This window comes from Mirounga leonina, unplaced genomic scaffold (assembly GCF_011800145.1).
Source record: "Mirounga leonina isolate KUSES-001 unplaced genomic scaffold, KU_Mleo_1.0 Mir_128, whole genome shotgun sequence".
In the NCBI taxonomy this organism is placed as follows: Eukaryota; Metazoa; Chordata; class Mammalia; order Carnivora; family Phocidae; genus Mirounga; species Mirounga leonina.
The window spans coordinates 20,270,694-20,286,112 of NW_023270320.1; the positions used below are offsets into that span (position 1 = coordinate 20,270,694).

Sequence of the window (15,419 nt, forward strand, 5' to 3'; positions counted from 1 at the left end):
ATGGTTATCCCTAAGTTAAAATTCACTTAGATGAGAAAACATGTTTGATGGGTTTGTTTCTATTTTTATTCCTAGTAATAATCCAGTTGAAAATTTATCCATTGAGCCAAATTTGTTTATTTTGCCATTTCATTTATTAACATAACTAATATTAGGGGAGACCTCTACAGTTTATAAAACAATTTTACATACTCTATTCCTCTTGAGTTTCACAAACATCTGAGGAAGTAGGTATTATTAATTACTCCCTTTTTCTAGATTCATCAACTAATGCTCCACCGGATTAACAGACTTGCCCAGATTCAAACTCTGTTACCACTCTGAATCTATATGATAGATACCATTAATATCTTTTTTTTTTTTTTAAGATTTTATTTATCTGAGAGAGAATGGGAGACAGAAAGCATGAGAGGGGGAGGATCAGAGGGAGAAGCAGACTCCCCGCCGAGCAGGGAGCCCGATGTGGGACTCGATCCCAGGACTCCAGGATCATGACCTGAGCCGAAGGCAGTTGCTTAACCAACTGAGCCACCCAGGCGCCCAATACCATTAATATCTTATATATACCTTTTTGTAGGTGTAGTAGACCACTGTGCTATTTCTTGAGAACACTGACTTAAATTTAATTTTCTCCCACAGTTCCATCTCTCTTATGCAGAGAAAGAATTGTTGGAGAGAGAGCCAAGAGGAGAAGCCCATCAGGAAGTTCTTAGGCGAGCAGCCAAAGATCTTCCCATCTATACCAGGACCATGTCTGGAGGTACACAATTATGAGTGCTTTGGCACCATTGTTATGGTGACTGTCAGCATATTTATATACTTGAAACTGTCAAACCCTTATTGAAAATCATTGTGTTCTGTCTTGGGTAGTTATTAAATCTTTCCTATACAATTCCATAAAACAGACACGTGAATAATAGCATGGCACAGAGATCTCAACCACATCCTCACTTACGTTACTTCTGTGGCTTCTCTAGTCACTTACTTGGGACTCAGTGGAGATGTTAGAACTGCTGAAATCTTGATTTTTAGTTGTATTTGTTTTTTTAAGTTTTAAAGTTTTAATTATAGATCTTCCTATTCTTAAATTGAAGGGAACAATATCTATAATGAACATAACATTGGCAATTTTACATAAATTTAAAGCAGTAACTGTATAAAGTGTGTAAAACTTAAGGTATTGATATAATTTATCTTTAAAATGTATGGGAATTTTCATTACTTTCCCTTTTTTTTTTTTTTTTTTACAAATGCAATTCAGTTAATCTCTTTTACCTGGGTCAAGATTTGTTTAGGTAGTTTAACAGCTATCTAATTAAAGAATTGCCTTAAAAATGGACATACACAGACTACTGATATTTGTCCACCAAGACTCACCGAGAAATTTTGTAACTTGAGGCCTGCGCCACCCATTTTGGTGGCCATGTGGCTGCTGAGGACTTAAAATGTGGCCACTCCAAATTGAGGTGTGCCCTAAGTGTAAAATACACAACTGGTTTCAAAAGATTTAGTGTGGAAAAAAGAATGTAAAATATCCCATTAATATTTATGTATTATTTATATTTGTTTCTAACTCCCTTGAGAATCATTATTGAATCTAAGTCAAAGTCTCGCAGTTTTTTCCTGTTTGTTTTCCCTGTTTCTCAATGGGCGAGTGGCAGTTCCCTGATTTAATTTTAATGCCATGGGTTCTAGTCCACAAAGACAGAGCTGTGCTTATATGCGTTTATGTATATTGACCCTATATATAAGCCTAGGCAAATATCAAGGAAATTAAAGCCCCCTAAAAATAAATTCCTGCACAAGTTTCCAAAACTAGTTAATGACCATGACAGTATCGGGTATGAAAAACGAGTCTCCACATTCATTCGTAGTTCAGGGCTCTTCTACTGTATCCCTTGACACACTGGATTTGGAAAAAGGAAGCACAAGTCACACCGCAACAAAGTATTAATTCCCATTAATAGTAACTACACTTTGGATTTATAAGTCATCTCTTCGTGTAGTTTACATAATGTTAAGACTGTCAGTCTCTTGTTCCTCTCAGGTATTGTATCCCTATCTCCTGAGATGAACTTAGGGTTCTTCAGATTTATGACTGTGGCATATAACCTGGTCTCCTAACATACTCTTTGTTTATATTTTCAGTGCAAAAATTCCGGATGCCTGCAAAATCAATGTTAACTGACTAGAGTCACTGACTAAATTAAATCACACACAAAGTGTAATAAATAGATTGTGTTGGTCTGATTGATCCTCCTGTGGACTATGTAGAATGGAAAGATAAACACGAGACAGAATGGACGCTCAGTGCATCAGCCACAGTACTTAGCCAAGGCAGGACTGTGAAAGAGGATCTTCTTACCTCACCCACAGCCAAGACCAATGGGTTCTTTGGAAAGCTTTCTTCTTCACCCTGAGAAATTCTGTGGACGAAAGCAGCTGAAAAGTTCAGTTGATGTGCATGCACTTTATATTTGATAGAGAGAATTGAAGAAAGTGGATCGTAATATAATTCAGGATTTTACGATCCATTCTAAATCCACAGTACTTCCTCCAAACCCCAAAGAGAAAAATGCCAGCTCCCTAGAGTAAACTGATTGCCCTACACAGAGAAAAATTCGACCACATACACACTTGCGCGTGGAGGGTAGGAAAGTAGGGTATTAACAAGACTGCTCATCTTGCCTATTTGTCTTCGGCTTTCTTACAGGGATCGCCAAACTTGATCATATTGTTTTTGATTTTTACTGTTATTAATGAGGACTCTTTGCTTTTTTTTAGCTCTCTCTTGCCTTTCATCTTTTTCTACAATTTTTTTTTTTTTTTTTGTAGATTTTGACTAAGAAGGTAACAACTAGAGGTGATGGAGCTTATCATTTTGCACACAGAAGTTGATAACGTTTTCTTTTCAACATTACCCAAAAAGATTTTAAATTACATAAGTAATATGTGAATAAACTCTGAAAAAATTAAAGCAAGACAGTTAAAATTCACCTTGGCTGTTAGGAGCTCTTAAATGATAAGCAGATGGTTCATTTTAAATTACGGCGGAATAATTTTAGTTGAATATGATACGGCACATGGAATTTTTTTTAGTTTTTATTTTAATCACGTGGTGCGCATCATGACAAATGCCCTCCTTAATCCTCATCACCTATTTACCCATCCCCCCCACCCACCTCCCCTCTGGTAACCATCAGTTTGTTTTCTATAGTTAAAAGTCTGTTTCTTGGTTTGTCTCTTTCTCTCTCTCTTTTTTTCTTTTTGCCTTTGTCCATTTGTTTTGTTTCTTAAATTCCACATATGAGTGAAATCATATGGTATTTGTCTTTCTCTGACTGGCTTATTTCACTTAGCATTATGCTCTCTAGCTCCATCCATGCCATTGCAAATAGCAAGATTTCATTCTTTTTTATGGCTGAGTAATATCCCATTGTATGTATATATATGGCATATATTCTTTATCCATTCATCAATCGATGGACACTTGGGCTGCTTCTGTATCTTGGCTATTGTAAATAATGCTGCTGTGTAAACATAGGGGTGCATATATCCCTTTGAATTAGTGTTTTTGTTTTCTTTGGGTATATATCCAGTAGTGCAATTGCTGGATGGTAGAGTAGTTCTAACTTTTTGAGGAACCTCCATACTGTTTTCCACAGTGGCTGCACCAGTTTGCATTCCCACCCACAGTGCACAAGGATTCCCCTTTCTCCACATCCTCACCAACTCTTGCTGTTTCTTGTGTTGTTGATTTTAGCCATTCTGACAGGTGTGAGGTGATACCTTATTGTAGTTTTGATTTGCATTTCCCTAATGATAAGTGATGATGAGCGTCTTTTCATGAGTCTGTTGGCCATCTGCATGTCTTCTTTGGAAAAATGTCTGTTCATGTCTTTTGCCCATTTTTAAATTGGATTATTTGTTTTTGGGTGTTGATTTGTGTAAGTTCTTTATATATTTTGGGTACTAACCCTTTATCGGATATGTCATTTGCAAATATCTTCTTCCATTCTGTAGGTTGCCCTTTAGTTTTGTTGATTGTTTCTTTCATGTGCAGAAACTTTTATTTTGATGTAGTCCCAATAGTTTATTTTTGCTTTTGTTTCCCTTGCCTCAGGGGACCGATCTAGAAAACACTTGCTATGGCCCATGTCATAGAAATTACTGCCTGTGATCTCTTCTAGGATTTTTATGGTTCCCTGCCTTACATTTAGGTTTTTAATCCATTTTGAGTTTATTTTTGTGTATGATGTAAGAAAGTGGTCCAGTTTCTTTCTTTTGCATGTTACTATCCAGTTTTCCCAACACCGTTTGTTGAACAGACTGTCTTTTCCCCATTGCATATTCTTGCCTCCTTTGTCATACATTAATTGTTGATATAATTGTGGGCTTACTTCTGGGTTTTCTGTTCTGCTCCATTGATCTATGTGTCTATTTTTGTGCCAGTACCATACTGTTTTGATCACTACAGCTTTGTAATAGAACTAGAAGTGTGGTACTGTGATGCCTCCAGCTTTGCTTCTCTTTTTCAAGATTGGTTTGGCTATTCACATATTTTGTAGTTCCATACAAATTTTAGGATTGTTTATTCTAGTTCTGTGAAACATGCTGTTTTTATTTTGATAGGGATTGCATCAAATGTGTAGATCGCTTTCAGCAGTATAGACATTTTAGCAGTGTTTATTCTTCTGATCCATGAGCATGGAATGTCTTTTCATTTCTTCATGTCATCAATTTCTTTCAGCATTGTTTTATAGTTTTCAGAATACAAGTCTTTCACTTCTTTGGTTAGGTTTATTCCTAGGTATCTTACTATTTTTGGTGCAATTGTAAATGGGATTGTGGGGCATTTTTTGTTTTTCGTTTTGTTTTTTTTTTGCTAAGAGACTAAATTTTTGTTTATGAAAGACTATAAGCAAAAGGCTTATTTCTACATTGTTTTAATTTCTGGCGAGTTCTCACCCACTTTGATTTGAGAAGGTTTCTTGCTGCTGTTGTTGTTGTTGTTTTGTTTGATTGTTTGTTTTTTCCCAGTGTGCTTTAAAGTAGAGATAATCATCTGGAGAGAATGTAGCATTGCCCACCACACTCACCACTTAAAGTGCGACTATAAGTGTAAAAAATATATAATAGTTTTCAAAGACTTGGTATGAAAAAATGTAAAATATGTGATTAATATTTGTGTATTAATTATATGTTGAAATAATATTTTTGATGTATTAGGTCAAATATTATATTTTCTTAAAGTTAATTTCCCTGCTTCCTTTTATTTCTTTTAATATAGCTCCTAGAGAATCTAAAAGTACACATGTGGCTCACATTATATTTCTTCTGGATAATATTGCCTCACTTTGATGCTCTCAGTGAGCCAGTGGTGCTTTGTAGTTTTCTCTGGAATGTAGCTGCAAGACTTCTTCCTTCAGGAGATGAGCCAGCCATGCCATTAATCTCTGTAGTTCCCAAAAAAGGAGAGTTGTAAGGGGGGATGATTGAGAACTTTTCTTAATATTGAAAACAATTCCATATAGGTCTTGTTGCCTGAAAAAAGCTCAACTTAATCTTAGGATAAGCAACTGTTGCTTTTTTCAGAGATCATAATATTAGTTAATATAACAGTGATAATTACTTGTTGCAAGTACTTTTTCCAGATTTTAAATTCACTGTCTGGGTTTTTACTCATCCTGTGGCCCAGCCAGTAACTGTTCTCCTGTAATTTTGGTAGACTGCTTGTATCTTGTAAGATGTCTGTGTACTGAAATAGCATCTCCAAATCAGACATACATAATTGTCTTTGATATATATATTAGAAAAGAAAGGATCAGGATTTCCATTACAAGAATTAAAATTCAGTATTGGAAGTACTTCTTTTTTTTTTTTTTTAAAGATTTTATTTATTTATTTGACAGAGAGAGATAGCTAGAGCAGGAACACAAGCAGGGGGAGTGGGAAAGGGAGAGGCAGGCTTCCTGCTGAGCAGGGAGCCCGATGTGGGACTCGATCCCAGGACCCTGGGATCATGACCTGAGCCGAAGGCAGACGCTTAATGACTGAGCCACCCAGGCGCCCTGGAAGTACTTCTTCTAATACTCACTTCTAGTCTTGTATCTCACCCTACAGAGAACATGTGAGCTTTTTCCCAATTTAAACAACTAATAGAGTTTATTCACAAATTTCTAAAATGTGTTTCTCATAAAACTTTTATTTTTTTTATTTTTTTAAAAGATTTTATTTATTCATTTGAGACACAGAGATACAGAGAGAGAGAGAGCATAGCAAGGGGAGAGGCAGAGGTAGAGGGAGAAGCAGGCTTCCTGCTGAGCCAGGAGCCTGACGTGGGGCTCAATCCCAGGACCCTGGGATCATGACCTGAGCCAAAGGTAGACACTTAACCAACTGAGCCACCCAGGCGCCCCTCATAAAACTTTTAAAATATGGTTGTATCTTCAGGTACTTATCCTGGTAGGGTACAGGAAAGAAATTGATTTATTTGAGGGAGACATTCTGTTTACTTTGATAGAAATGGACATATTTGTACCCTTTGTGAGCCTTACTATCATTACTGACAATTAGGAATGCCTTAGAAAAATTACCCCCAAAGATTCTCTATTCTTGAGAAAGCCTCATTAGAAAACTGAGGCTGGGGGCACCTGGCTGGCTCAGTCAGAGGAGTGAGTGACTCTTGATCTCGGGGTCATGAGTTCAAGCCCCATGTTGGGTGTAGAGATTACTTTAAAAAAAAAAAGAAAGAGACAGAGAGAGGGAAGGAAGGAAGGAGAAAGAAAGAAAGAAAGAAAATAAAGAAAGAAAGAAGAAAGAAACAAAGAAAAAGAAAGAAAGAAAAAGAAAGAAAGGAGAAAGAAGGAAAGAAAGAAAACTGAGGCTGTAGGCAAGTCATTCTATTTTTGTATTAACAGTAGAATATCTCATTTTTACCAAATTCAAATTCACTTTGCTTTTTTAGAAGTTAAATTTGGATAGCTGATAAAAGCCATTTAATGTATATTCAATTCAGTGTTAAGTCTAAGACTAAGTGGAGCTTTTTGTCCCTAGCAATCCGATATTGTGACAGATGCCAACTCATAAAACCAGACCGCTGCCATCACTGTTCCGTCTGTGATAAGTAAGAAAACCTTTTACTTCTAAATCTCTACATGCTGGTGGTCTTTTTAATTAATATTGTTTCTTTCCTCACTGTTTTCCAGATTATTTCCTTTTTTCCTTAGTCGTATTTCTGAGACCTTTATTTAGGACATAGAACTGGACAGTCCCTTGCATTGATACGAGTGTGGTTTAGGGCCACAGTCACCTAATTGCCCCCTTTCCCCCCAGATTCACACTGATGTGAAGAAGTGCATGAGTTTTGGCAGCTCAGACTTGGCTAGCTCTGTTTACCAAATACTTCTCTGACTCTTTTTTCACCTTTATAAAGATAGCTCATATGACTACATGATAATCAGATATTTTAGATACGTAATATATCACAAGGACTGTGCTACTTAGCTTAAAGATTGATATTAAAGAGAAGTTTTATCCAGACTTTCTGTAAATCTGTTGACATTTTACACTTTCTTTAGCATAAGATAATTGTATATTAACATAATGAATTGTTTTAGGAAATGAGTTTTTTGATTTCTACTTTAAAGTATGTAGATTTTGAAAATTCTATAATTATATATCATAACTGAAATTGGCTATAGTATTTGAGATGAGGACTTTTAGTATTATTTATTTAATTTTTAGGTAAGTAATTTTGCAATATTTTACTTGGCACAACTCTAAATAACTTTGACTTAATGGGATTAAATTTTTATGAGGTGTTAAGTTGTGTGTGTGTGTGTTTATTATTTTTTTAGATGTATTCTGAAGATGGATCATCACTGCCCATGGTGAGTATGGCTCTATACTTAAACATGTTTCTGTCCCTTAGAACTTAAGAAATTGAATCATTTATCTGTTTAAATCTTTTTATAGATGAAATCTTGCCTTAGCTGACCCAGGAGGTACTTTCAGATTTAGTTTCTAGTGTTTGTTGAATTAACACCAAAAAGGTTTTATTTGGGAGAGTTTCCATAGAATAATTTTAAAATGAAGTAGACCAACAACATGAAAGTTAATTTGTCATATTTGCTTAGAACAAATGGTTTTCTTTGTATGCACATGCATCAACACGGAGATTCTGAAACACTTCCCAGAAATTACACCAAAATGTATTCATAAATTATACACAATACCTCACTGGAAGTTTTGAATAATGAATTAATTCATCTCAAGCTTTAACAATTTGTTTTAAATAAAACTTGACATTGAGGAGTATGAAGAGCAAATACACAGATACATACGTGTTTAAACAAGGGTTTTCACTTGGAACTCATTAATATTTTAAAGAATAATTTTAGATCAGGCACCTTAACAGAGAATGATTTGAAAGCTCTAATTAACTAATGAAGGTTGATTTTCCTACCTCTCCCTGTAATTTTTCTTCTCCATGTGCACATAGCAGTGACAGCTACACTCAGGTTGCCAGCCAGGTTGGATTTGGACACGAGGCGGGATTATTCTACCAGCCTTGCCTTCTTTCAGAGGTGGCCCTAGAAAAAGGTAGACATGCCCACAAATGTGTGCTGGGTGTAGGTGGAAACATAGGGAATAATGATCTTAGCTGTAGGAAATAATAGGGGAATGTCGGCTTTACCGTATTTTCTCTCTCTAGATAACTCTCACTTTTCTCCAGCTAGATTTTCTTCTTTCCGATGTTAAGGCCAGCTAGCTCCTATGAGAGTAACGTTCTCATCAAAGAAAGATCTCAATGAATAGCCTCACTTGGTATTAATATTCATTTGTAGCCATTCTTTTGCTTTCCTCGTGCTTTCATTCGTTCCGTTCTCTCTCTCAGCAAGTAGCTTTTCCCCCCAATATCTTCTATTGTAAGTTTTCTTAGTCCTCCTCACATTCCTCTGTTGATCCCTCCAGTAGCTCACATGTCAGTGCCACACCCACATCTGCACCATCCGCCTTGTGTTCACTGCACCTGCCGCAGTCAGTTCCCGTGCCCATGGCGGCTCCTCGCCTCAGGCCCCACTGTTTCTTTATCTGCCTGCGGGCTCTCTGTTCCCCCTGAGGAGGCTGGGTCCGCTGAGAAGCCGGGCAGCCCAGAGGTGCCAGGCATGAATGCTTCCAGAGGCTACCCTCAACCAGCGAGGGCCTGGCCAACAACACACGCTTTATGGGCTTTTCTCCCCTCCTTGTTTCAGATAAGCTGTATCCAAGTTCTTGTCTCAGGGTCTGCTCTCGGGGGAATGCATGCAAAGACACCCTTCTTTTCTAAGTAGCTGTGTATTCTCAGTATAATTTAGCAGAATGGGAAAGAAATCAAGGACGTAGAGTTGACTTCGATTTTTCTGACTTAGAGTAATAAATATGAGATGGTGATGACAAGGAATGGAGAGGTGGAAACAACCAGTATTAATTCCAAGCTTTACACACCTGTAAAGTGTGACTGACGTACCCTTGCTATCCTCACTAAAGCACAAAAATAGGAAATAATAATTTACTGTGATAGCAGTCTTTCTAAACCTGCCATTAATTTGCCTTTATAAGAGACTTATAGCATAATTTGACAATCTTTCAAATTTTGACAGATCTGTTGAATAAGCGAAAGGGAACGGATAGAAAGCTCTAGAGGTTTTAAAAATGGGTGCAGATTGCATACTCATAGACTCCCTGTTATCACGCTCACTCTCTATGGCAATGTGGGAATTGTTGAATGAACCGACTGCAGTACCTTTCAACTTCCATGTCATTGCTTCTTTGTACTGTGGCGTCCCCTGCTGCCCACTGTGTCAGCCACTGTCTCAGCTCTGGCCCTTGCAGAAGGCAGTAAGCCGGGTGGATTTGGGAAGGGTTTGGTGCCAAGGGCCTCGTGTTCACCTGGTGTATTTGAAATTTCAAGTTAAAATTTTAAATTAAAAAACTTATGCATAATGCATATGCATGGTTCTAAATTCAAAAATAAAAAAAGTGCCAAGTGTTCGTCCTAGGCCCCCCTCCCCCGCTTCTTCTCTTCCTCACAGGGAGCGTATCGCTAAATGTCATGAGTAGCTTTCAGATATAAATGTGTATGTGTGTGTGTGTTACATTTTTTTACACACACACAAAAATATTTTACACTTTTTTTAAAAAGATTTTATTTATTTTATTTGAGAGAGAGAATGAGATAGAGAGACAGAGCATGAGAAGGGGGAGGGTCAGAGGGAGAAGCAGACTCCCCGCCAAGCAGGGAGCCCGATACGGGACTCGATCCTGGGACTCCAGGATCATGACCTGAGCTGAAGGCAGTGCCTTAACCAACTGAGCCACCCAGGCGCCCCTATTTTACACATTTTTTAACAGAAGTGGTTCCACTATGGACTGAGTCTGTGCCTTTTTTTTTTTTTCTCTCTTCACTTAATATATCCTGGAACATTTTCCATATCAAGATAGAAATAATCTCTTTTTATAGCCATTATGTCAATATAACAGTCATTGGTTAAAAGATCTTCAGGATGTTCCCAAACTGTGGGGCAACCTTATTATGCAGGTCTTGTATATAATTTTGAAGTTCAGTATCTGTCAACTTTGAGCATTGAAAAAGCAGAAAACTATGCTTCCTTGTTGTCAGGGCCTCCAGCCTATCTGCTAAGGCCAGTTAAGATGACCCATCAGGGTGCTGGGGATCCACCTTGCTCTTGTCTTTTAACCGAAATGGAAATCCTGGGTGCCTGGGTGGCTCCGTTGTTAAGCGGCTGCCTTCGGCTCAGGTCATGATCCCAGAATCCTGGGATCGAGTCCCACATCGGGCTCCCTGCTCGGCGGGAAGCCTGCTTCTACCTCTCTCACTCCCTCTGCTTGTGTTCCTGCTCTCACTGTGTCTCTCTCTGTCAAATAAATAAATAAAATCTTTAAAAAAAAAAAATAGAAATCCTGTAGTATTTGCCTTATTGGGTTTCCCATCAAAGAGTTTTTCTTTTAATATAAAATTTTCATTCATTCATTCATTCATTCATTATATTAATGATATGTTTTGACATGCTCGCCAAAGATTAGGTAACACTTATTAAATTCAATAATTTTAGCTTCATACTGAGTGCCTATAATGTGCTAGAGACTATATATATATATATATATATATATATAAAATCTGTAATTCTTACAACAGTGACAGAAATTACAGAAATTATTTGTCCCATTTTAAAGAAAAGGGAGAGGTGGAGCTCAGAAAAGTTAAAGAGTGGGCTTAAAGTCACATGGCATGTTTTTTTGGACTCCAAAGTCCACATTCTGTCTTTTTTTTTTTTTCTATATTATGTTCTTTTTCCTATTTAGAATCAGAAAGCAATTGCCCTGAAATAGGGCCAATTGCTATTTGCACTAAATTTTATTTTTTTTAAAGATTTTTTTTTTTTAAGATTTCATCTATTTATTTGAGAGAGAGCGCAAGCAAGAAAGAGCATGAGGGGAGGAGGGGTGGAGGGAGAGGGAGAAGCAGGCTCCCCGCCGAGCAGGGAGCCCTATGCGGGGCTCCATCCCAGGACCCTGGGACCATGACCCAAGTCGAAGGCAGACACCCAACCCACTGAGCCACCCAAGTGCCCCTATTTGCACTGAATTTTAAATAGCATATAAGGGATATTTACCTTGAGCATGTTTTGTTTCTCCATATAAAATCATTCAGACTCAGAATACATCTCTTCCTTTTCAAACTGAGTCTACAAAGCAGTAGGGAGTTAAAACATTTCACTGTCTGTTATGAAGAGACATTTTATTACTATATTTCCTCAAGTGTAAAGTACATATCAAACGCTAAGATACTTGGTTTTTATTTACTGACTTTCTCTTCTGTTTCCTAAGTGACAGATAAGTTACATTACACCATGCTCCTAAATAGAAGCTAAAGTAAATTAGATGTTATGAAATCTGTAATCAAAATCATTTTACTTTTTATAAAAATGCTATGTATCATTTAATATAAAAGCTGCCTTCTTACATTCTCATAGGAAGAGAAACAATCTTTCTTATCCCTTCTTATTTTCCCCCAGTCCACAAAAGAGTCATTGTCTTCACCCTCATCCTCCAAAGTGTTAATGGCTCCCCAGCTTCTGTCTATGCATTCTCTCCTCTGGAAACCAACACAAGAAAGCAAGGGGAACACATCGGGCTCCCTGCTCGGCGGGAAGCCTGCTTCTCCCTCTCCCACTCCCCCTGCCTGTGTTCCTGCTCTTGCTATGTCTCTCTCTGTCAAATAAATAAATAAAATCTTAAAAAAAAAAAAAAAAAAGAAAGAAAGCAAGGGGAATATCCTGTATCCTTTGGAGACAGAATGCAATTAGACTAGGCTTGTTTGGAACTCTGCAGTATGATTTCTTGCCATTATTTCATTCAGATGTCAAAGAAGGCAACCTCAGTAATTGGTTTGCACTCACACTAGAACCATCACGTTTTCATATCATGTGCACCTAGAATTTTTGCCTTCTTTATGAGCTTATTTGCCATATAAAATACCCTTATGTTCCAAAGGTACTAAATCTAGTCCTGGTTCCTTTACCTTATGTTTCTTGAGGTAGATGATATAAGCACTTTTCTGTCTCTTTCCCCCCAAATTTTCAGTTTATTCATAAGCCAGATAATATTTACCTTTTTAGTTTTTTTAATTAATTTTTTTTATTGTAGGCACACTTACGTGGCACCTAATCTCTTCACAAATTTTTAAGTGCACAGTACAGTATTGTTAACCATGGGCACAGTGTCGTATAGCGGACTTCTGGAGCTTATTTATCTTGCATAGTTGAGTAAACATTTTCATGTGTACATTATTTCACTTTAAAAATATAAAAAGAAAAATGTCTCAGTTTATTAGCAAAGTCAATAGAGACTGAGACTACCTGGCCAACATTAGAGTAGGACAAAGACATTTGAGGAGAGAAAACAGTATGTGTGCATTCCATGCAGTACGTTTATTATACCGGTTAACACAGCTACCTCAACCAGTGAAGATACCCGCCATTTCCACTTAGGTGTTGTGTCACGTGTACAACAAGATCAGCCTGAAATTCCCTTGTCTTTGTCAAAAGGAAGATAAAAACATGTTGATGGAAAAGTGTGACCATAAAGTCTGAGTTGTATTTGTATTTATGCTTTTTGATACAGTAGTTTGAATTCATACTCCTCCTCTCCAAAATATAGTAACTTTAGAGTGAGAACTGAGAATTACAAGTCCTGTTTAGAATCAAAGGATATGGAGCCAGCTCTCTGGGATGTTTGTTTTGCAGATAAGGAAAATGAAATTCCTATAGACTATTTCACTTGGTCAAGGCCACATGATTATTGAGTGTCAGATGCATCTTATGACCCTGGCTGTCTGGCTCTCAATCCTATTTCTTTTCTTAAACCTCCCCACGATAATCAGTGGTATGCTGATGGCATGCATGTAGTTTGTGAAGATATTTCATCTAATTTGGGAAAATCTGAAAGACTTTAAATTACCTAATCATAGTTAGAAATATCCAAAGGTAATGAAGAACTTAGTAAATTCCTCTTATCTGCCTTACTTCATTAGGTTTCTCACCAGCTCTGTGTTTTTAGGCATGTGCTTATTTGCATAATTGGACATGAAATATAGTTATACGGTTCATGGCTGATTAAAGCAGTATCACATATCAAATTTAAAAATCTAAACACAAATTCCTTTTTTAGCGAAATGGATTTTTTTTAATGTTTGTAAGTGTAAAGAAATTTTATGAGGCTTGCTTAAAGAAATGCCAGTAAATTTCAAATGATAGGAAACCAAATACTGTGTTAAAGATGAGCATATGCAGACATAGGTTGAAAGCATACAGCTCACTGAAAATGTTGTTTTTGTTTTGTTAACAGGGTGAACAATTGTGTTGGATTTTCAAATTACAAATTTTTCCTCCTTTTCTTGGCTTATTCTCTGCTGTATTGCCTTTTTATTGCTGCTACGGATTTACAGTATTTTATCAAATTTTGGACAGTAAGTCAATACCTTGGTGATTTTTTTCTGGCATACAAAAATATATAATAGATTTTCAGTAATTGAGTTATTTCAGATGCTGATTTTATAGACTAGAGCTCATTTATATATAGTCAATCCTCACTGTTCACAGATTCTGTGTTTGTGAATTCTCTTACTTGCTGAAATTTATTTGTAATCCCCAAATCAGTACTCACAGGGCTTTTGTGGTCCTTTGCAGACATGCACAGCGTGGGAAAAATTTGACCCGCCCCGTGGGCACATTCCCAGCTGAGCTCCACAACATACCGCCTTCTTGTTTGTTCTTAGTCTCTTATACTGTAAACAAGTATGCTTTTCAGTCTGTTTAGGGTCACATTTTTTGCATTTTTTGTACTTTTTGTTGGTGATTTTGCCATTTAAAATGGTCTTCATACATAGTGCTGAAGTGCTGACTGGTGTTTCTGAGCAAAAGAAGACTATAGCATACTTTATGGAGAAAATCCATGTGTCAGGTAAGCTTCCTGCAGACATGAGTCCCACTGCTGTTGGCTCTAAGTAATGAATCAGTAATGTATATTAAATGTCAGTACGGTGTTTTTAAGCAGAAATGCACATAAAACAAGGTTGTGCATTGATCCTTTGACAAGAATATTGTGAGAAGAGGTTCATAGGAACCTAACCCTGTATTTTCCCTGGGGCAGTGGTTCCATATTTACAAATTCAGCGTTCATGACACCTTTACAGGACCTGACCATGTGAATAATGAGAATTGACTATATTCGAAGTTTTATTTTCAGCATTTAAAAATTGAAGTGTTTTCTTTATGAGTAGAAAGACTGTTTTTTAAAACTATTATGTCTATAATATCCTGAGTTTTTATTAGGTATTGCTTGATTAGGCTTTAAGTAATTCATTTGTTTTCTGTGCTCTATATTTTAAATGTAAGCAAAACAAAAGTAAAATCAAGTATTATAAATATCCAAAGATACTCCTTGGGGCCCCCAAACAATGGTAAAAAACAAAAAACAAAAAACAAAAAAACAGTTATCCCACGCCAGGATTGCTTTATTGTTTTCATTAAATTATCCTTTGTTATGATAAGAACTTTCTAATTTCCTAGATAATTGAGGTCAGATCTGAACCACATTGAATACTAAAGATTTATTGAATGCCTTTATATGCCGGTGACATTGCCAAGCACTAGGAATATACGGGTGTATGGACATGCTCCTAGCATTCAAGAATACTTCAGTGTCTAGCATGAAGAATGATCCCTAATGAATGTCTGAAAGAATATTACCTCCCTGCTTCTCATTCCTGTGGATGGTTTTAGTTCCAAACCATAAATATACATGTAAAGGAGTGACCAGTTTTCACTGTGAGGACTCTGCTGTCAGAAGCTGTG

At 36.9% G+C, this 15,419-nt stretch overlaps 1 protein-coding gene across 1 annotated transcript in view; it reads left to right on the forward strand.

Moving 5' to 3' along the window:
- The window catches only part of ZDHHC2 (zinc finger DHHC-type palmitoyltransferase 2), a 76,158-nt gene that overhangs the window by 38,563 nt on the left and 22,176 nt on the right, over positions 1-15,419 (forward strand). The window contains exons 4-7 of the mRNA XM_035004143.1: positions 640-760; positions 7,057-7,126; positions 7,860-7,892; positions 13,912-14,032. Coding sequence (XP_034860034.1) covers positions 640-760; positions 7,057-7,126; positions 7,860-7,892; positions 13,912-14,032 — 345 coding nt within the window. The remainder of the gene's footprint in view (positions 1-639; positions 761-7,056; positions 7,127-7,859; positions 7,893-13,911; positions 14,033-15,419) is intronic.